This window comes from Miniopterus natalensis, chromosome 6, assembly GCF_054644295.1.
Source record: "Miniopterus natalensis isolate mMinNat1 chromosome 6, mMinNat1.hap1, whole genome shotgun sequence".
In the NCBI taxonomy this organism is placed as follows: domain Eukaryota; kingdom Metazoa; phylum Chordata; class Mammalia; order Chiroptera; family Miniopteridae; genus Miniopterus; species Miniopterus natalensis.
The window spans coordinates 15101134-15124371 of record NC_142086.1 but is presented as its reverse complement, the minus strand read 5'-3'; the positions used below and the strand labels follow the sequence as shown (position 1 = coordinate 15124371).

Sequence of the window (23238 nt, the reverse complement as noted above, 5' to 3'; positions counted from 1 at the left end):
AGGAGTGTAAAAAACTTCAATATGCGTAGAAGTCCTAACATATGTGAAAAATCAAAATAATCTTGAACAGTTTTGGTATTGTACAGTGTTGATGTTTTATTCTGTTTCGTGTTACCTGTAGATTGTCCGTAGTCTTAAATCTCTTGGGTTGATTCTGGTCTTCTGATTTTTAGTTTACCAAATAGATTTTCCCTAAAACAGTTTTGAATATTTTCCTCCAAATCTAGTTCCACCCAGATGTTCATTTCAGCCAAAGCAGCATTACATTACCTAGGGGAATGCCTCGCAGGTCTGCCTAAGCGGCCTTCCATGTGGAGTTCTGCCCTCTCCTGAGGCTCCCTGGGCCACACCTGATGGGATATATGCTGCTTTTTAGCATCCGTGACCCTTCTTCAGTCAGAGTAGATCTTCAAGAAAGTTGGAAGTGTCTCAGAAATTTGAGTAATCAACCAAAAAAAGTCATACTTCATAATTCAAAGTAATTATCAAATGCAGTATACTAACCAGAAGCATTATAACTAAAAAATGGACACATGTGATCAGGTGACAAGCCTGTCATAGGAATTTCAGATCAGCTTCATATTCTAACATAGAAAGCACACTTACAAATAATTGTTTTGACCTTTGTTTTTTCCTTATAATGTGTGTTCGTTAAGCAGCTGTGTTTCTTCACTTTCCAACTTGATTGATTTGTTTAGGCCATTAAATTTCTCCAAAATAGCCAAGGACTCATGGAATGAAATTTTACTACTGTCTTGGAACACTGCCTTTAATTATAGGCTAAAGTAGCTTGCCAAATTGAACGTACAATCTTTTGTGATTTCAAGGATGGTATTCTAACTAGTTTAGTTTATTTTCAGTGTTCAATTAATTACAGATGAAATGTTTCTTTAAGATATAGTTTTAAAATTTATCTTAAAACATTGCTTATAAATCTTACCTGTAATTTGGAAAACATATGAGAAAATTATATCAAAATATTCTTTGGTAAACTTAGTTTTTAAAAAGTTTACTTTCTAATTGCTTATAAGTTTTGTGTTTGCTCCTGGATGGCCCAGATATTTTTTTTTATGTTTACCAGAGACAGAATAAATTGTAATCTCAAAAAAAAAAAAAGATTCAAACAAGGCATTCTTTCCTTAAAACATGGCCCAAAATATAGAAATAAAAGAAATGATTTTTCTTCTTCAAATTTTAAATTATTTTAAATCTGAGCACGTGAAAGGGGGTTGGGATTTTCATTTCATTATGTAATTGGGTAATTTTGACTTTATCTATCTTCATCTTGTCGATATTGTCACTGTATTTAGATGCTCTGGAGGAATAATCCCAAACCTTATGCTGAGGATGATGTCTTGTCTAATCTAATGCTGAGCCTGCACTTTTGTTAAAGGCTGGCTGCTTTAAAAGTACTAATTGGTAGTATTGGTAACATCTGACCATTTCAGTTTTTATCTTTTTAAACCCAAAGAATGTGATAATATGATCAGTCATACACTTGTAAAATAATCTACTGTGCATTAGCAAAATTACTAACAGATGGCACCGGGTTTCTCTCCTTCACTCTCACAAGTCTAGGTGAGCACAGGGCTTCAAAGGCTTATGTTAAGAAACGGGCTTATGCTAAGTCGCCTTCGACAGCATCTCTTGCAGGGAAAATTTTAAGGGCACTTGAACTTAATTTGTATAACACTGGTTGAAAATAATGGAAATTTGTCTCCTTGAGTGGGTAAAGTGTAATTTACCGAGGAATCCATTATTTCTTATTTCTCTGCCTTTTGACACTCATGGTGTCACTCATCTCTTACCAAGACGTATCACGTCACCAGAGTGCCCTGTGCGTCATGCTCGTGAAAGATCATGCCAGATCTCCCCATCTTCATTAGGGAAGCTTATAAATATTCTGCTTAAATTTTAAACATGCCATGATAGTAAATGATAAATGTTTATATGGGAAGAGTCATTCCTCTTTATAGGAACCAGTGTAAGAATTTACCCAACTACATTCCTCCTAAACATAGCACATGCACATGTAAAGTATAAACATGCACCCCCACCCTCTACCCCCCACCCCCAATGGATAGGCTAATGGCAATTAGGTCGAGTGTCCAGATCAGTCAGGCTTAGGTGCCTGTGATGGAGGGAGGGCCATCAGTCTACCCCAGGGAGGTCCCCCAACAGCACCTGCTTCTTCCCCAAGCCTTGGGCCTCCGCTCAAGAGCTATACATTCCAAGACATTGCTAGTTTGTAGTCGGTGGAGTGGGAAGCAAACTAAATGTGAGCTCTTGTTTTCTGTCCAAAAGAAAGTGCTCTATAGAAGCCTTACTTTGGATCTGTATAGAAGGAGCTCCAGTCCATTTATTAAATGATCTGGTGCAAGTTCTGATGTTCTCTGAGCCTTAGCTTTCCCATCCCCAAGCAGGAAACTCTACCTCTCCCGTGGGACTGATAAAAATGAAAGACGACACGTGTAGCCATGTCATGTGTACAGCACATGTTGATGCATTAATTACAGCAAGAATACACCACAGTGCACTTAAACGTTAGTACGTTTATGAAATTTACCACAGATTTACTGACATATTTTTGTTTGTGGAGAAAGCTATCGAAGTCATTTTATACTTAGGACATAGTTTTTTTCATGTTTTTGTAATTTTTATGTCTTTTAAAAATTCCAATGAAAACATCAAAGAATTTAAATTTGTTCATTAATTTGGTATGAAGTTTTCAGAATTTGAATTTGTCTTCTACAAGGAAATATAAAATAGTATACTTTTAACGAATTGTAAAATATCAAGCCTTTTTCCGAAGAGATAATGACTGAAATCAAAGAGTCCAATATACTGTGCAGAATTTCTCAAATCTTAAAAAATCTGATAGTGTGCTTTCTACGCAAGTGTTGTGCTAGATATTAGATATGACAAGCTCCTTGCCATATAGAATTTATATTCAATGCAGGAGAAAAACAAGTACATAGATCAAGTTTTCTTTTTTTAAATTGACTTTATCTTGCTCCTTAATTTTCCACTGGCTGACATCACTTTGCCAGAACCTTTCCCATCACTTAATGCTGGAATATCCTAATTAGGTGTGTACGGAAGCAAGCTAGAATTCATGAAATTCTGAATTTTAACCCAAAGCTTAAACAATATAACTCACAGACTTAGGGTTAGAGGAATTCAAAACACTGAAATCCTTCACACCATTAATACTTTTTGCTCTGCGTTTTCTGTTCAGTACGTTCCGTGTTGGCCTGGGTGCTGAACCATCTATGACTGAGAAAGATTGTCTCAAACAAATATATTTCACGGATAACTATAGATACAAGACAGCAGGATGCTTTTTTTTTTTTTTTTTAACTCTCACCGAAGGACATGCTGAAAGAGAGAGAAAGAGATGGGTTGCCTTCCAGACCCTCCTCAACTGGCATCGGACCCGCAGCCCAGATGTGCGCCCCCTGACTGGAAATCAAGCCCACAACCTTTCGGCGCATGGGACCATGCTCAACCCACTGGGCCACTCCAGTAGGGCTGCATTTATTTTAATTTGTTGTTAGTTCATGAGTTATTTCTCAGGAAATAGTGAAAGTGCACGTGGATACTTCTGAAGCTTAATGTAACCCAAAAAAAGAGTTTGTTTAAACTCTAGCTCAAACTTTTCTTCCCAAGATTTTATTCTCTGTCTCGTGTGTAAATTACCTTACTTGCTTTCTCTTAGGAAGTACGTAGATATATTTGTTTTAACTTGTGAAGTGATGGGGAGAGGGATGTTATTATCTCTGTCTTATGAAATGAAGCACACATTTGCCAGATAACTGAGCTAGGCTCTGGCATATTCTTACAATCAATAAAAGCCAGTAAGCAGCTGGCCTTATGGATATTGTCTCTGACCCTGGTCTGATGAGCCTTGACTCTGATTAATCAATTAAGCTTGTCACTTACAAGTTTCTTCTTGCTCTCCTTCCATTCTTTGGGATTTAAAGACCAAAGATTGGGAATGACTGTTTACTCCAGTTTGTAGCTACCCTTACTTGTATAGAATCGTAATAAATGGTATTAAATGCTTTTATTGATTTTTTTTATTTTTGAAAATTACAAATGTTTCCATAAAGTGATTAACCTTTCCTAATTTCCTTATTTGATTTCCATAAATTCACTCCGAACCCAAGAATCCCTTGCATACTCAACCTTGATTTGACTTTGTCTCTCTCTTGGTTATATGTCTTCTTCAGAATATATAAGTGAATTTAAATTTCAAGAGTAACAAATTATACAGAGTCTGGAAAAGGTATTATCCTAGCAAGGCGCTTGGTGAGAGAAATTCTCACACTGGACCAAAATTGTAGAGAAGACCTGAACATAAAAACCCATGGAGAGAAAAGGGGATTTACTGTTTGAAAAGTATTTTCAGCTGGTCTGCTTGTAACTCGAAAGAGCCAAGTGTTTGGAAATGAGCTTTTCGCCCCTCAAATACTATGAGCATTTATCATCTTTATTTCTTGAGTAGAGTCATAATTCCTCCCTGGATTTTTATTTCAGGCTGTCCTAACAGTGACTGTATGTAAATTCAGAATTATAGCCAGATGGTCAGATGAGGTGATAAAAAGCAAACCTAGTTTTGTAGGAAATGAAAATTGCCCATAAGACTTTGTTTTTACCTTTAAAACAGCAGGACATTGTTTCACGAGACCTGTGAAGGAACTTATACATTAACTTTAATAGCCGTGAGCTAAATTAATTTTTCATATGCATGCAGAGTGCTACCATGTCACACCCAGAATTTTCACCTCGATAAAAACCAATTAACTCTCTTAACTTTGAGGAGCTTGATAGCAAAGGCTGTTTTTGTTCCAGAACCACGCTTTATGTCGCCTCCTTTTTAGAGGATTCGCTTTTGGGTTCTGATCTTAATGACTTGGGAACCAGACCCCGGGGGGATCAGCAGAAAGCCTCCACTGTTTCGTGTGCTCTCCTCCCCACTTTACCAGCACTCAGTCTGCTCCTGGTTTGGGATACGATAAAGCTGATTGCTTTAGGCTACGTCATTCTGGCTGGCTCCGCAAAATGGGTGTCCAGGAGAAAAATGCCAAATCCATGTCTTCATGTGGACACTGAGCCCCACTTAAACAAGCAGAACAGGCGCGTTTGAAGGAAACCGAGTTTCTTGTTTCTTTCATTCCTTGTTAAAATCAGGATGCATGAAGTGGTCCTCTGGTGATATAAACTAGATAGACGGAAAGGTGGTAATTTATAGCTTCACGGAGAAAATCATCCTCTCCCTTTAACTTCACTAAGTCTCTCTGCAGGGTGGCTGCCACTTACCTGCAATTAGCGACACAGCTCTTCCCAGGGCAGCCTATAATCAAATTATCCTAGGTGTGCTCCTGCAGCAGCAAACAGCCAACGACCAATTTATAAGTCACTGTAAGGAAGAAGTGAGGCCTTCAGGAGGAGAAATGAAATCACAGAGAGACGCGGCTGCCATAGGCCTGGGCAGCAATTCTCCCAGGCGTGTGTTCTCAGCTGGCAGCTCCCCAAGCAGCGCAGAGAGCCATGTGTTCCCACTGGGATAATTGCTATTTCTGCATGAGTATCTTGTTGCTTTTCTCTGATGATCAAGTGTGTTTAAACTCCTGGCTGAAATCACGTTGGTTTTTAAATGGTACTGTAAAGTGTACCAGCAAACAACTGACACTGGATCATGTTCTCTTGTACGCATGGAGCCCAAGCAAATACGGGTCGCCGATGGAGAGATCCTGATTGCCCATTTCCCCTCAGTCCCATCCTAAGAGGACAGTTGAAAGACCTATTACAAGTGAAGGCTGTCTTGTAAGGCCATGTGTGTTTTTTAATGTCACCAAAAAAAGTGTAGAATGGTCATTTGATTGCTTTCAGTTTGTCATTTTTGTATTTTCTTTACAATGAATATGTACTTACCCCCCAAATCCTTTTGTGACATAAGATTTTGTTGTTGCAAATCCCAAGAACATTATTTACACTTTAAGGAGGCTCTAAAGGAGGAGATGAGCTTTGATATGGAGGGACTTAACATCTGGTGAAAACCCTTCACAATTTGAACTCTGACTGAATCCATTTTTGTGTGTGTGTGTGTGATCTATAGTAAAAAAATGTAAATATGAGTAGGCAATCTGTTTTTCTTAGTTTAGCCCTTCTTTGGGGTACAGCTGCTCAGTTTTTCCCCCAGTGGCCCCCTCCACCCTGCTCCCATCCCCTCCCCAGGCCTTCACAGCAGTATTGTCTGTCCACAGGTTATGCATATATACATATAAGTTCTTTGGTTCATCGCTTCCTGCCCTCCCCTTCCCTTTTGAAAATGAAGATTTATCAAAAATTTACATTTTTGTCTGATTACCAATTACATTAAAATTTAGGTTCCAAAGAGTGAAACAACAAAATTATTAACGTGTACATTCAGAAATATAAAGTACCTCCTGATATTAAATCATAATTAGTAAAAACGCAAAATTATTTAATGTTAGACATGGCTTCTCTGTTAAGCGTTCGTATCGAATTACTTACCTGGAGGTGTGAGCAAGAAGTATTGCCTGATAAGAGACACTGTAATTTCTCTGATATTGTGTAAGATTTGAATTAAATGAATTATGTTTTACTTGGTTATATATATTTTTTAATTGCTGTGGGAAGTGTATTTTATTCAATTCTTCATCTACCATTTATATAATGTAATTACACTACCCCCAGTGGTTTTGCTCAATTTAGAATGCAGTAAAGCCTGGCTGTTTTAAAAGGTACTATAATGTATGTTAGAAGGTAAGCTTTAATCTGAATTGTTTACATTGAAGGCTGATACCACTCTTGTAGCCAGGTTGCAGAGGAATGGGTATTATCCCACTTTCTTTCTCACTCTGTTTCCTGCTCAAATAATTATCTTTTTTGGGTTTTTGTTGTTGTTGAATTCATGCTAAATTTTAAAGGGGAAAAAAAAGGCTGTTATTGTGATTCTTCTTTCCATGTCTCTGTTGAAAGGAGTCCTTAGGGACCGTCCAAAACTGTCCTGCAGTTCATCTCAACAAGGAGAATGTCTGGGGGCTGTGCCTGGCCATCTGGGTACCTGCATCTCATTGTCATCAAGGAGTCTTCTATCCATGAAAAGCACTTCCCCTGTATTTGCAGCAGCTCGATAGCTGTTCTGTGGGTCAAAGAGCCAGGCAGAATTGACAGCAACACTATGAAGAGATATCCTGGCCAAAGAGTTAGTAGTGAATTGTTTAAAGATGATACCCTAGGCTGTAATTCAAAGCCCCTCATCTCGTTTACTTGGCAAAATACTATGACACAGTAGTAAAGAATCAAGTTTTTCAGAAAAAATAATTTCTAAACCCTGGTCCTCTAGAAATGTTACTCATCATGTTAACCTTGTTTGTCAAACAGGGTTTATCAGACAGGGCTGTTGTAAATGAATATTTCTGAGCCTTTAATCTTTTAGAAAATCTAAAAATTAAGCTCTGCACAGTATCTCACTGGTATGATGACACCGACGTGTCATATAAATAGATATAATTTTAACATATCTCTCCTTTAGCATTCTAAATCAGTATTCTTTTAATGCATCGTTCTCACGTATTTTAAAAATAGTATTTCTAGTAAGGAACACAGATTTTGAATGCAAAAATCTATTAAAGGAACTGAGATAAATTATATGACAGTTTGGTGGCTGGCAATTTGAAATCATCTTTGAAGCCCTTAATATAATTAGTGGTTTCGTTTTTGGTCTGCTGAATTCAAGTCACATTAGGTTAATGTAATTAAAAGCAGAAAAGATTTTGTGTAGCCAAACTAGTTAATTAGCCCCAGCGGTTTAGTCTGTTAACCTGGAGGTGTATGGATAACATTGTGGGGGTGATGCCTGAAAAAAAAATTCCTGTGTAACAGATACTGCAAATCATCTGACTTGCTTTAGGGTAGAAATGAAGACATACCAAGGAGTTCATCCGAAGTTCATCTTTATTTCTGATTTTCAGCACTGATTGCAGAGTAAGCTGTATGCTCCGTAGAAGACCCAGACAAAAAGCTCACCTGATGTGCTGTTGGAAGGAAGGCATGCTTGTTTGGGTGCAAAGAAAAGGAAGTTTTGCTTCTTGCATCCTGAAAATAAGAATCCTGATCGCAGTTTGTTTGCACTTGCCAGAAATAGAAAATGGGCCTCTTCCCTTTTGGTTGCAAAGCTACATCTTATACCTGATTTTTCTATATTATCTCTTTCCTCAGTAAACAATTCAGTGAAGGAGATGCAAGATCTGGAGAGGGATTTCCAAGGCTTCAGAAAAGCCTTTAAGTATGAGAGAATGAGAGCGGGCTTTATCCCTAAGGAAAATAATCGTAAGTTCTCAAAGGAAACATGCTAGCGTGTAAGAAACCTATTTATTTATCAAGTACCTGGGGCATTCCCTACCTTAATGTCTCAAAACACTTTTATTTTTATTTTTTTAAAATCTCAGGCCGTTCTGAAGGAAAATAGAAAGTGTAAAGATGCTTGAAACTTTAACATTTTCGCCCAGCTTTCCCTCCTTCCTCCCGCTTGCCTCCTGCCCAGAAGGAGACCAGGAACCCTTCCTGTTGTTTTCATCAAGTATGTAGATGGCGAGGCCCCCCTTCCAGGGCGTCTAGAGCGTATGGAAATGCGGGCCCCTAATGCGGTGACCGCTGCGGGCCGGGAAGGTGCGGGTGATCAGAAAGCAGGGCCCTGCTTCGGATTCCTGCCGGAGGCCGGGTGCCAGCACATTGTCTGAGAGCTTAGCAAATGCCGCTTCCCCACTACCGGGATTACGTTAATTGAAGCAGTGTGGCCGCCGCGCTGTTTAACACTGTGTCTGTTCATTACACAAACTCCTTTTTGATAGGTTTACAATTGGGCTGTCAGATCCAGCTGCAGGAAGAGACCTGCCAAGAAATATTTCTTAGCTTGTTTTAAATAGCGCTGTTTTCACATTTATAGGGTTTTGTATGTGTTAGGCATAGTTTTCTATGCGGAGAGAGGAAACATCGAATTTTGCTTTACGTAGGGCCACTAAGGTTTAGAATGTATGAAGTCACCCTTTACAATCAATATTTTTATAGGACTCGCCATAAAGTGTGATTGTTAGTAGTAGATGCTTCTTGGAAGCGGGTCCGTTATGTTTGATCGGGGTTATAGTTCTGTGTTTTTCTGTTCTTCTGTTTATTGAAAAGATAAGCCGCCGTGTCGTCCACATTTGTGACCATGGACATAGAGTCATGGCTTTGGGTTAGCTTTGTTTCACTTCAGTCACTGGCATAAAGCCAAAGCAATTTGAATTTATAGAAATTGAAAACTATTATTTTCATTCATTATTTTTTTATTTCTCTCTTTGCCATATATATCTATATTATCTATATATATCTATATCTCCATCGTTTTTGTTAATTTCTGTCTCTGTCATCTCTGAGATATAAATTTTTCCCAGGTTTGCTGACACTGTTTAGTCTTCCACTTAAGTTGTAACATCTACTTTGGGATCCTAAACCATCATTGCAAGTAAGTAGAGAGTGCCAAGTAGTATTTTATAATGAAAGTGTCTTTTTGATGGGGTGGAAGTTGCTTGCAGTCATTACACCAATCTGGGCAGTTTAGGCAATGAGTTCCCAAGTCAACATCTATTTTACTCCCTAATTTTAACCCTTCCTCCCTTTTGTCATTTGAACCCAGCATTTATCTTGAGAGCAGAACCAGGTCTTTAGAACAAATTTTCTCATGCTCAGATCTATTGACATTTTGGGTGTGATAATTCTTCATGGCACTGGACTTCTGTGCAATGTAGACTATTTAGCAGCTTCCCTGGCCCATACCAACTGTGTCAGGACTCACCCCCTCCCAGGAGTGACAACCAAAATTATCAATTCCAAATATCTTCTGGAAGAGGGAGGGTTATTGCCCCTATAGAGAATCAATGTTTTGGAGGAAATAAGAAAAATATATAGTTAGCCTCAGAATTACTTGTTTCTAAGGCTTTGTTATATTGATTTAAATACACATTTTTCTGACAAAACCTACGGAAGATGTATTAGTAATAATTTTAATGAAAAGCTTCTGGATGTAGCCTAACAAAAAAGGATTATTTTTTATTAGACAAATATCTTAAATTATTAAATTCATAATTATAATACTAACGTACAGGCATTTTTCTAAGTGCTTTATGTGATTAATCTCATGTAATCCTCATAACATCCTTGGAGTTGTGTATTAATAGTATCCTCATTTTAAAGATGGAAAACGCAGGCACAGAGGAGTTGGTACCCTGCTAAATTAATACATACACAGTATGAGGCGTTTGAGTGCAGGGCCCACGCTTACTTTGCTTTCCTAAGTGGATGTATCTGCTTTCGATGGATTTGAAAGATTATTTGGGATTTAAAAATCTTCAAAATCATTGTTGGTATATATTTTGATTTTGAATTTGCTTTCAACCTAGATAATGTTGGTAAAGAATAGCTTGAGTAGAAAAACAAAGGTGCAATTTAGTTGACTTCATTTAGCCATGATAATTAATATCTATGCTATTGTTACAAGAAAAAAAAAGCATTTTTCTTATTAAAAATGTTTTCTAAGTTTAATATTTTTTGACTTTGTTATTTTTTTCCTGTTCATATAAAAATTATATGTAAATGAATGCAGTGTGACAAATGTATGCTTTTAGTTATATTATGATACTAATGAAAAAAGCTTCTCAGGATACCCTGATTCATTTTAAAAAACTTATTTTAGAAAAAAACAATTGCCATGGTGGTCCATACTATTATAGTTTATTTACTTACAAAGGACAGAGAAAACATTTTGTACAATGCCTGGTGAGTTACTTTTCATTTGAACAGTAGATGTGATTTAGCAAAGAAGCCTGTGAACTTTTATGAGACAGTAACAATTTATTTATATTTAAAACAGAAACATAGCTATGTGCTTGCAAAGCATAAGTCTCCTGATAGATTGAGTTAGAAAATGTTTCGTAATAGGGTGTGTACAACACAGTCTGTAGGACTTTATAGGCTTCTCTGAGTTTTCAGTTCACCTCAGTTATTGTTTCCTCCCATTCATCTCAGCTCTGAAATTGTTCCATGACTGAGAATCTCCTGACTGTCTCCTCATAACTCTTGTTAACTAAATCCCTTTTCTTCTCCATTTATACAGATTCTTTCAAAATATAATAGCATCGGGCTGCAATATATAATGTTAATTGGTGTCCCACGTGTGCTTAAGCAAGTTGATTTAAAACTCTACAATCCCAAGTATTTAAGATTTGTAAAATAAATTAATACTGTTATACTGAAGCGATAAAGTAAACCTGTATTGTTGAAAATTATTTATATTTGATCATTCTGTGACTCACTCTCCGTACTTAAATATCTTTTAAAATTATTCTTAAAACCTTACGTTTTATTGTAGATAGAACTCTTTGAATTAACTTTTAGAAAAGAATAAAGCATTTATTTTTTCTTACTTTGCTATAGCTGTTATTTATTAATGTGCAATCCCTTCAGAAATAAACTGCCCACCCAAATAGGCAGGGGCATTTAAGGTTAGATTCTGAAGTAGAGAAAGAGGCTCAGTATTTTGCCCAAAGTTAGAGAATCAGTAAGGGAATGTGTAGAGCAACATCTCAGATCACTTAAATTCCAGATCAGTATGGGAATCCGTCACCTTCCTTTTTTTCTGGAATGATTTGTTCTCCAAGATTTTGGGAATGTTTATGTGAGTTTTTTAAACTATGTACATGATGAAAGGTTACAGTGAAGCTTCTTAGAAGGATCTTAATATTATGGTTCTCAAGTTTTCTGCACCTCAAGAACTCAGGTTTATTAAACTCAAGTTGAGAGCTCTGGGCTGTGCATTTCTTCTCATTTCTTGTGCATCTCATATCAAAATCATATTCCTTGACTAAAATCTTAGCCTTGTTCTAACTTTCTGTGTGACACTGAGCAAGTCACTTTCACAAAAATTTGACTATTTACCAGGCATTGTGACAGGTCCCGGGGCTATAAAGAGGAATCAGATATGCTTCTCTCCTCAGATTCACAGTCAGGGAGGAAATCTGACAGTTAAAAGCATAATTAAAGCACATTGTGTTGATGGGCATCGGGGAGGCCTGTGGGAGGAGAAGTTGTGCTCGTCTAAGCTGCTGATCCCTTAAGTGGTAAATGAAATTATAATACTTTCTCCTCACAGTCTCATAGCAGGTTTATACTGAAGACCAAAATTGAAATGATATATTTACACAAAAGCAACCTTTATAAAAACATAAAATAGTTAGAACTATGACCCAATACCCTTAAAGATGGACATACATTTGATTTAAGAATCTCACTTTGCCCGGCCAAGCGTGGCTCAGCGGTTGAGCGTCGACCTAGGATCCAGGCGATCAGGGTTCGATTCCCGGTCAGGGCACATGCCCGGGTTGTGGGCTTGATCAATGACTCTGTCATCATTGATGTTTCTGTCTCTCTCTCCCTCTGCTTTCCTCTCTCTGAAATCAATAAAGATATATTTAAAAAAAAAAAAAAATCTCACTTTGAGGCCTTCTAAGGTGATAATGCCCATGTGAGAAAAGATAAATGCAAAAGGATGCTGATTTCAGTGCTGTTTATAAAAGGGGAGAAGTGAAATGCTTTAATCATACACAATAAGGAAATAGTTTGGTAAAATATGGTAAGTCCATATTTTATGATGGAATCCTACGTAGCCTGAAATTAATTCTGAGGACCTGTATGCAATATTGTCGACATTTAAAATGTAAAAATATCCTCAACATACTACTGAATTGAAAATGCAGCTGCCAAAAGAGCATATATCACATGTCTCTATTTTGTATCTATCTATATTTTTTTAAGTGGTAGGGTTTGAGTCTTTTTGAAAAATATGTTTTTATTGATTTCAGAGAGAGGAAGGTAGAGGGAAAGAGTGATAGAAGCATCAATGATGAGAGAGTCATTGATCGGCTGCCTCCTGCACGCCCCCCACTGGGGATCGAGCCTGCCACCCGGGCATGTGCCCTGACCGGGAATCAAACCATCACCTCTTGGTTCTTGGGTTGATGCTCAACCACTGAGCAGCCCCAGCCGGGCTGTGTGTCTATATTGAGAGAGGAGAATGCTCTTAAAGTATTGACAATAAACATAAAGAAGATTTTTTTTTCACATAAAATTAATTTTTTTCTTTATTTTGTTTGAAAATTTAAGTTAGCATATATATATATAAAATAAAATTATTATTAACATACCTTGTAACTGCTACAGACCTTTACAGAAATGCTTTATTGGATAACCGATTAGATTTTATCTATAAAAGCAGGTGGCATTCAACAGAAATACTTTGAGTGGCTACTATATGCAGGCATTACTCTCGTATGCAGGACAGAGTCGTGAAATGTGGAGAAAAGTCCCTGGATTGTTTGTATAATGGTATTTAGAGAATCGTGATCATTTCCGAGTGACATGACTGAAAACAATGTCAAGCTCTAAAGCCACAGAAGTTTAAAATTACTCTGTTACTATTTGGTTTTTCTGATACATAATTGCTACTTTGGGTTGAAATAAGGCAATTTAGTCATTCCAAAACAGTATGGCCCACCTTTATGAAATAGTTGTTTCAATAAATTCCTAGTGAATGATAAATAATTCTGTTTGAATGTTTCCTTATTCCCCCAACTCCCTCCTTCCTCCCTCCTTTCATCCTCCCCCCCCTTTCTTTCCTTCTTTGTTTAATTGATGCACAGCACAGAATAACTCTGAGGTCAAAACCTCCATGAATAAACATTTGGAAGTTATCCCTGGCAAACCTTTCTAAGGTTCAGAGCACTATGGATATGCATGGGTAATTGAACTCAGCTCCCCACCAAGAGGATATTAAATTAAGTAAAGATAGTTCAGTTTCCGCATCCCAGTCTTAATTCATGGTCAGCTTCAGCCTACTTATTGTACTGGAAATCTGCTTACATTTGTAATGAATTCTCCTTCAAATAATTAAATGTTCAAGAGTGTACCAGAATGACTTTCCAGATGATTTATTGGTATCTCTTCAGTCTCCACCTCCTGAGTCCCCAAGAAACTGCTAGGCAGCAGCAATTCCTTTGTTTTTTCGGATGTCAGGTTGTGCAATGTTTTGGCAATTAAGAAGCAGTCCTTCAAAGCCACTCTGGCAAATTAAGTAATTAGAGATATTTTTATTTCCATGTCTTATAGTACTAGAATATGCTTTCTTAAAATCACTTACAGCTCATATGTATTTCCATGTTAATTATAGTCATAAGGTATTAAGAATTTCCTTTTTTGTTTTTCCACTTGCTAACCAAATCATTCATGCAATATTTTGGTTTTCATTGAACTACATAATACGATAGAACTTGCCGGTTGAGAAATACAAATTTCTGCTTCTGCAGGCTAATAACTTTACAAGAAATGTAGGCAAGTAGAAGTGTTTTGCCTGGTTTCTAATGTGCCTCTGGAATGAATTCTGTTTCAAGTTACTACCCATAGCGGTAACAAATGCTGCGTACCGGCTTTTTGATATAATTAAGCTTTGCGTGCTTAGGAAGTCGGCCTTGCTTGCTAAGACCTCTGTCACATAAACGTAGCTGAAGCGATTTTAATGGTGTGCATGTGACGCTCTCTTTTCAAGATTCGAGGAGGAAAGCTCATGATCACTTACACCCGCAAGAGCGACGCCGGGAAGTACGTGTGCGTGGGCACCAACATGGTTGGGGAGCGCGAGAGCGAGGTGGCCGAGCTGACCGTGCTGGGTGAGTGCCACCGTCCCGTTGGCGCGCCCTGGAGCTCATCGCCGAGCATTGCTTAGTATCTTTTATACAAGGGAGAAAGAAATGAGCTTTCTTAAGAAGGTTAAGCAACACTTGGGGGGAGGTGCAGAGGAGAGGACTCTTGAAGCAGCCTGAGACGTAGCAGCCAAGGCAAAGCTGGGAGGAAACACGCAACCCGCAGAGGAGCGTTCCACAAACTGTGCGGAGTGATGTTCCAAATAAAACTGCAGATTATAAGTCTGTTCTGACAGCGCCTGTAAAGTAGCTTTTCGTTTGTTTACCTTATTCCCTCTTTTTGAGAAGACTTTTCTAATTTTAGAGAGACCGTCGTTTGTGAAGAGGCCCAGTAACTTGGCTGTCACTGTGGACGACAGCGCGGAATTTAAATGCGAGGCCCGAGGGGACCCTGTGCCCACTGTGCGGTGGAGGAAAGATGATGGAGAGCTGCCCAAGTCCAGGTAGAGATCGGAACTGAGGGATGCGACCAACCCGCTCGGACCTGCTCCGGTTCTCAGCAGGGACACGGGTCACGTGCCTGTCATTGGAACAGCCCACTCCAGGCTTCAGGATCGGGGGCAGACACAGCGCCAGAGAGCATCAGAATCAGGAGGTTGCCTGAGGATTTCAGACGGGAACTGTACATTCACGACCCTGGCGGCCCGGCACGTTCCTTACACGGGTTCCTCTCCTGCTCAGCCAGACCACCGTTAATATCAATTTCTTGCCTGGGAGTTGGTGGGGCGTGGATAGTACAGCTAGGAGCCCATTAAAAAGCGGCTTCCCCTTCCTTAGCTACGGCATCGCCAGGGAGCAGGGAAGAGGCCAGGGTTTCTTGATATCTGTCAAGTCCTTAAATTGGCTGGGAGCAGAGGTAGGCTCAGAGCCCGAGGGAATGAGGCAGGGAAATGACGCTCTCACGCACGGTCTTTAGGCTTTCGTTGCCGGAGTGTCTTTTCCTTCAGTAAGCATGTGTTGAGCCCCTGCTAGGTTTTGGGGTTCCATTCATGGCTCAGACATGCTTTCTGCTCACAAGATCTCACAGAAGGGGACACGTGTGGATAGATACAGAAGAACGCAGCAAACCCCCGTGGTCACATAAAGGTAGACATTTGGGAGCAATAAATTAGGAGAGAGTTCTCAAAGGGAACGGACTTGTAAGCAAAGCCTTGGAGAAAACAAATCGATCTGATAAGCAAGAAAGAGGAGAAGAGTATTCCAGAACAGGAGACATCACAATGTACATGCAAAGCTGAGAAGGAACATCACGTGTTCTGAACGGTGGAAAGTTGAGCATGGCTAGTACATAGGGCGTGTGGCAAGAAGTTAAGGGTCATCAGGGTAGAAACACGGGGGCCAGGTGATCAGAGGCTTGTACTAACAGACTAAAGAATTTCCACTCCTATTACACGCGCAGTGATGAGCCAAAAGAGAATACTGTGAACAAGGTAATGTTTTAGAGAAATAACTTTTTTAGTACTGTGGATATTACGTTCCTGTGGGGAGAGGCCAGTGTCAGGATCACCACTGCTCTTGTCCATACAAGTGATGTGATTGCCTGAACCGGGGGTGAGAGGGAGATAGGGGCCCATAGCGGCAAGTTATTTCTGAAGCTCAGTTGTTGAATTGGATGATTTGTTAGATACAGGGAGCTGGTGAAGGAAGATTGGAAGATCGTGTTAGGAGAAGGAGTTTGATTATGGGATAGGCTAAGAAAATATTAGATGCCTGTGGGATATGATGTCTCGTTATTAATCAGTTGGGATTGTGAATTTGGAGCATAGATGAAATAAGCATTGGAAACACTTGAGTGGCCAATAAATATATAAACTATGGTAGGTAGTAGAACTCAGGGATATTATGTAGAGTGAAAGAGGGTTAAAGTGAAACTCCAAGGGAAACCCAATATTTAAGGGAGGGAACATGAGGAAAGGCAAGTGAACTCCAGAACGAGACTGAGTTCAGATATCAACTCTGCCACTAAACAAGCTGAGGCCAAAGCCACCCAGGCAGACTTTCCCTCCTCTGCCTTGCTCTTCTCATCTGCACAGTGGAGATGAGCGTAATACTTCATACAATGGTTGTAAGAATTTTTAAAAAAATCTATAGAACACTTTATATCTGACATATAAAAATCAAGTGGTCACCATCTTTTAATTTGAGTATGAGTATAGTAGCTTGAGGGAACAAAGAAATAAGTTCCAACTTTTCCCCCCAAATATTTTTTTCTTAGAAAGTAGTTCAGCATTTTAGCCCACATAAATTTAAAAACAAGCTCTTATCGATTTTCATGCTGACTTAGAGGAATGCCACATATTACTTGTTTTAAATTTTCTGAAGCGAATGTTGGGTGTGATTTTATACGTAGACGTGTCTTATTTGTCATGATGAGATCTTTCAAACAGAAAGTCACTTAACTGTGCTTTCTTTTGTTCTGTCACTAGATATGAAATCAGAGATGATCATACCTTGAAGATACGGAAGGTGATGGCTGGTGACATGGGGTCCTATACTTGTGTTGCAGAAAATATGGTTGGAAAAGCTGAGGCATCAGCTACTTTGACTGTCCAAGGTAAGATCTGGGGAACGGTGTGTTGTGATTGTTTTATTATGTGAAATATAATGACATTTGAAGAAAATACCTTTTATTAAAGTAGTGTATATTAAATATAGGCTTTAAATCATGCTAGAAATATTTTATTTCAGACACATTTTAAGGAAATCATTGTTTTGCCTGTGGGAAGCCTATATGCATTTGTTACAAGAAATTGCATTACATTTTCAACATTGTGGAGAGTTCTGTCTTGGTCAAGTAAAGCAAATGAATGTGCTGTAACTTCTGAGTCTTCAAACCTAGAGCCCTTCTAATCTCTTAATTAAATGAGCTATTGCCAAAACCTTTTTTTCTGAATGTAAACAAATCGGCTGTTCCTTCAGGTCGTGCATTTTCAAGGATCTGCACAATGAGAAGATTCTGTTCCCCTTTAGAGTGTAAGGTCATCCCCGTGTAGGGACTTTTGCAGCCTTCTTCTCTGCACACAGTGCCTGTGACGTACCAGCACTCAATAAATATTTGTTGAATGAATTGCATTTGCATTCTGCTAATTTTGATAGAGATTTATTATTTCGTGTAATATGAGCCAGAAATCGATGCCATATCCTATGGCTACAAGGTTAGGAATGTCAGGGTCCTGTCTTAAACTGATGCACAGGAATGGGCCTGTCACCTTCTTTGTATCCATAATCCAGATGTTTTTCATTCTTATAATCCCTTTTTTCCCTTCTCCATGATATCATACTGATTATTTCTTACTACGTCTCATCTGAGAATTTTCTCTCATTTTTTCCCCCCCTTTTAGAAAGGACAAATAGTTGATTGTTGCATTGGAGAAACAATGACCTTTAAAAAACATTTTGTTGCTGGAGAAAATTCCCTATTTTGATAAGTATGTAGAGTAATCAGGGATCTTGGCCATAAACCACTTAGCTTGTTTCTCGTCCTGACATCAGCTGCAGTTGGTGCTGTCATCTTTTCTGAGCACCGTCTCCTCTAAGGCTATTACGAAGAAAAAGATGGCTTTTGAGGGCGTGCTTCCACTGTGGCTTCCTACAAAAGAGCCTTGTGGGCTTTTTACAGTAGAAAAAAAAAAAAAGACTAAAGAATATTTCCTTCCTGTCTTTAAAGCCATTATGTCCCACTTTGGGGATTTTAGCTGAACCTCATAAAAACAAAAGAAAAAAAGGAACCGATCAAGAACAAACATTGAGTTTCTAAGACCTAGACTACTTCTCTTTAATCTAAGTTAGACTTGAACTCCACGTAAGGCTAAAACTGTAAGAAAAGAAAACCCCTTTACATGTAGAGAAAGCATAAATTTAAGAGATGTCAAATCCGAGTTCAAAAGCCCCCCAGAGGAAGTGAAAGTAGCCCAGGATGAATACAGGACATGAAAAGGCGTGTCTGTCTCCAGGCGATTGTGACAGGAAGGCTCATTGTCTATCACATTAGTCAGAGACGTAGCGTTCACTTTATGTTTTCAGGTCCTTTACCTTGGGAGCCTGGTGCTTTTATAAATAATATCCATTCTGCTGTGTCTGTAGTAGACATTGAAATCAAAATAGAGTTTTTCCTGCAATTTTAAACTCAGTTTCAAAGCTAGTTCAGCTTTAAGTTTTCCATATGGAATTCTTGCTCCCTAAGCTTGCATTTCAATGGAAATTGGGTACAAATGATCAAACCCAGAAACTACTTGAGGAATTTTGTTATTTCAACTGCATTGAGTTTTCTATAAACTTATGAGAGATTTGTATATTGTTAAGAAAGTAATTGATTCAGATATTAAAATATGCATATTAACATCACTGTTAAAATATCTTTAACATGCTAGAATAATATACACAATACGTCAAAGAAAGCAGTATGTTCCCAAGTGTAAAAGGTAACCAAGGAAAAAAAACAGGAAACTTTTTAAAGGAAACTTGAGAAGTTATATCTTTTTTCTTCATTTAAGATTGTATGTAGAAAAATACTAGGTAATACAAAGGACACTAAGCAGAAATGAATTCATTTGATAGCAGGAAACAATTAGAAGAAATTCAGTAGTATAGTTTTTGATTTCTGTGTTTTATTTGTGGTTCATTTTTAGAATGGACTATTGGAGTCAGTATAGGATTAGAAATAATCTTCCTTTCCCTTACTTCTCATACAATGAATATTTAATTTTGAGAATTGATGTTGGACAACAAAACTCTGTCCTTCAGATAGAAGTTATAGAGAAAAAGCCTCTTAAAGGTAACTGTGATTTTCACCCTTAATAAAGACATGATTAGTTCCAATATTTAAAAAGTAACATAATTTGAGCGCTGGCCAGTGTGGCTCAGTTGGCTGGGTGTCTTTCGTGCATGGGAAGGTTGCTGGTTCAATTCCCGGTCAGGAGTGTGCATGAGGCAGCCAGTCGGTGTTTCGCTCTCACATGCGTGTTTCTCTCTCACATGCGTGTTTCTCTCTCCGCCTTTCCCTTTCTCTAAGGACCAGTGGGAAATCTTTAAAAAACAAACAAACATAATATGAGAATTGCTTCCTTTTTTCTCCATTTTTTCCTTTCCAATTCTGCTTTTTGGGTACTCAAGCTGTACATATTTCCTTAAAAATTCCTGCCTTAAATAGTTATTCTTTAAGTATTTCTTCATGTTTTTTTACTTGTGTACTGTTCACAGTGCTTAGCATGGTGCTGGGCCTCTAGCAGGCACTTTACTTAGTGCTTGTTACAGTGGAGTGAATATGGGCTTGAGCCTTCTACCTGAGTGGTAGAAATATCCCAGGGATGTAGGGATGTCCTGGAGGAAATTCAAGCAGTTGCTGGTGGCTTTGATTCTGAGTGTCAACAGTAGGCTCACTTGGATCAAATCTGAATAGATTACATCCGTGATGGCTGCCTGCTGGTCTGTGTTTAAAAGGGAGAAGAGTAAGACATAGGACTAGGCAGAGTTTCTGAAACTTGTCTTATGTTTGTTACCTGAACATAAATACTAAACTCATCTGAAGCTTGTTAAATGTACAGGTTATCCGCCTCTTTCTGGAGCACCTGGTTTAGCAGATTTGAACTAGGATGCAGAAATGTTTATTATTTTTTTTAAATAAGCAAGTTTATGAATCCCTGGGTTGAAGAGTTACCTAAAGAACTAATAGAAAGAATAAAGGGCGTAAAAACATTTCTTTAGAGTTTGGGAATTGCCAGAGCTGGAAGAAGTATGTTACAAAGAATTGTGTGGCTAAGAGCGTAGGCATTGGAGTCAGACAAGATTTAGTTGAATTCTGCTATGTCATTTACCAACTGTGCGACCTACAAAAAGTTATTTACACTTCGGAAGCCTCAGTTTCCCCATGTATAAAATGGGTATAGTAATGCAGACTTCACAGTATTTTTATAAGGATTAAATTAAATTTTATATATATATATATATATAATTCTTAACATATCTGTTGCAGAGTACATATTTCATAAATGAGGAACATTATATTCATATTAGTGTTATTTTTGATAGTTTTATTGCTTAATTTTAATAATTATTGGTTATTTTGCAAGAAAAATGGTAATGTTCAGATAACTCTAGGCAAGTAATTTTTCTCTGCTATTGTAACTGAGAAATCGTAAATACTAAGGTAGTCATGATAATTTATTATGTTACATTATTTAAAACTTTTCTCAAATGCAAAATATTACATTTTCATCAAAAACCACCTTATTGGCTTTTATAGTAAATGTGTTGGATCTTGTTGGTGCTGTCAAAGCTTATGCTAGACTTATGTTGAAGTTTTGCAAAATAACTAGACAAATTAATGAAAATTATGACCATTTGGGAACATAAACGATCCAAAAATGATTACATTTTATGTGCAATGCAGTGTTATTTTTATGAAACAATATTCAGCAGATGATATTTGATCACTTTTCTGATTCTCTTAACTCTAAGAGTGACTGTTTTCCAATTATTTGGATTCTCAGCACTTTAGGTTATCTTTCTATAAATTAGGAGTGTTTCCTGGTAATTCATTCTAAGACTAGTAAGATTATCCATGAGCAAATATCCCCAAAAACTGCTTCTTCTCCTTCATGACCACTTGGGAGCTTCAGTTAAGCTGTGAATAAAATATAAGGTCACAGCCAATTAATAGCAAGCCACCTCACCCCTAAAACTTACACCACATAACATTGTTTGGATTACTTTTTGGGGGGAGGCAGAATGCAAAAGCCACTGAGTGAAATCAAAATATTGATTACTTATAATATAGATGATTTTATTTTACTTAGAAAAGAGGTAAATTGAAGTAATATTTGGCATTATTAGGACGCTCTTGATTAAAAATACGTGCATCCAGGCCCCTGTCAATGTTTAGTTAATAAAAAGAACATCCAGATTCCTTTAATTTGCATGTCAATTTTGGTGTGTCATTGAAACTGTCAGAAGGAGTCTCAAAGGCTGTGCAGTAACTTGACCTATTGAAAAATAATTAAGTCTATTACATGACCAATAAAAAATGGTGAAGTAATGCTGTTTGGAATGATTACAACAGAAAAAGTCTTTCTGTTTAACTCCCTGTTAACTACAAAATCCAGTTAACCTGAAAGTAATATTCTTTTAGCTCCTGGAATAATCAAAGGTTTATTACCTATAGATCTAAACCATTAATATTTTGTATTCATACTTAGTGTTTTCCCCCATAGGTGTAACATCTACACATCTCCTCAGGAATTCTCTTTTGAACTTAAAATACACAAACAAAATCAGGCATCTTTTTAAACACATGTCACCTCAGTTTTGATTTATTTCATTGTTATGTTTGCACTTCAATGTCTCATTTTGACAAGTGTTAGGAAAGAATTATCCTCTGAACTAGTGTTTCGTATAACATAATGGCTCCATCTTTTACAGAAAAAGAAATATACTGTGGTATTTATAACCACTTCATAGGTTGCGACATACCTATAAAATATGAAATCTAACCAGAACAAAATAGGTGCACAGAGGTGCCCTGCCAGGTTTTTAAACAGTGTGCCATTGAAACTGTTAAAATTTATGCCTCCTCACAGTGTTCCAAGAATTGTAGCAGGTTTGGTTTATATTTTACTGTCTTAATCTAAACCTCTTAGGCCCTTATTAAATCTTGCCAGGCGGGCCTTGGGGTTCTTCTTGGAATCACAGGATAGCCAACTTAGATTTTTTTACTTGTTTTTATTTTTGAACCAATTCATTGTTAATTTAAAAAGTAGTTTGTTTTTGTTGTTGTGGTGTGTTTTTTTTGGTCTTTTGCTGCAAGTGGCCCCCAAGAAAAGCATAATGGATGTAGCTTCAAAACAATTAAAAGAAAAAGAAAAATCATTTCATTTACTATAGTATTAGTAGCAATCCCCTTTAAATTAGTAATTATTTACGTCGACAATCCTGTCAATAGCTTTTTAAATAATTCCATTTCTGAGGAGTGATAGCCCAAAAGAAAGACAGACGATAAGGCCACATGCAGCTTAAACTCTTAAGTTTCTCCCGTTTCCAAGTTTGCCGTCTGCCTCTAAGATTCCTGGGCCTCTTTGCCTCAGTGGTACTCGTGGCAGAGACAAGGCACACTAGATGGCATTATTAACCTTTCCACCCCCTTTGCAACTTTGCAGATAAAGCAGCTCTTATTACTGTTAACATTTCATTTCCAAGGGAAATTTGTGTCTCTCTCTCTCACCAGAGTGATCAGGTTGCCCTCACTGTGTCTGTCACAGGAAACCAAACTGAAAACTGACTTCCACACCCCAGCCATTTCCCCAGCCATCACGTATTATCTTCCCTGGCCTGAAACATTAAGAGATTGTAATCCCATTTTTGCCTGTCTCTCTTTCAGCACAAACTGAGAGACCTGTAGTCGCCCCTTGTCCCTTTAGCCCTGGGT

The 23238-nt window shown here is 37.9% G+C and overlaps 1 protein-coding gene across 1 annotated transcript in view; it reads left to right on the top strand.

The window, feature by feature from the left end:
- Positions 1–23238, top strand: part of ROBO1 (roundabout guidance receptor 1) — a 370388-nt gene that overhangs the window by 249733 nt on the left and 97417 nt on the right. The window contains exons 4-6 of the mRNA XM_087818101.1: positions 14666–14786; positions 15124–15262; positions 17246–17373. Of these exons, the coding sequence (XP_087674227.1) occupies positions 14666–14786; positions 15124–15262; positions 17246–17373 (388 nt within the window). The remainder of the gene's footprint in view (positions 1–14665; positions 14787–15123; positions 15263–17245; positions 17374–23238) is intronic.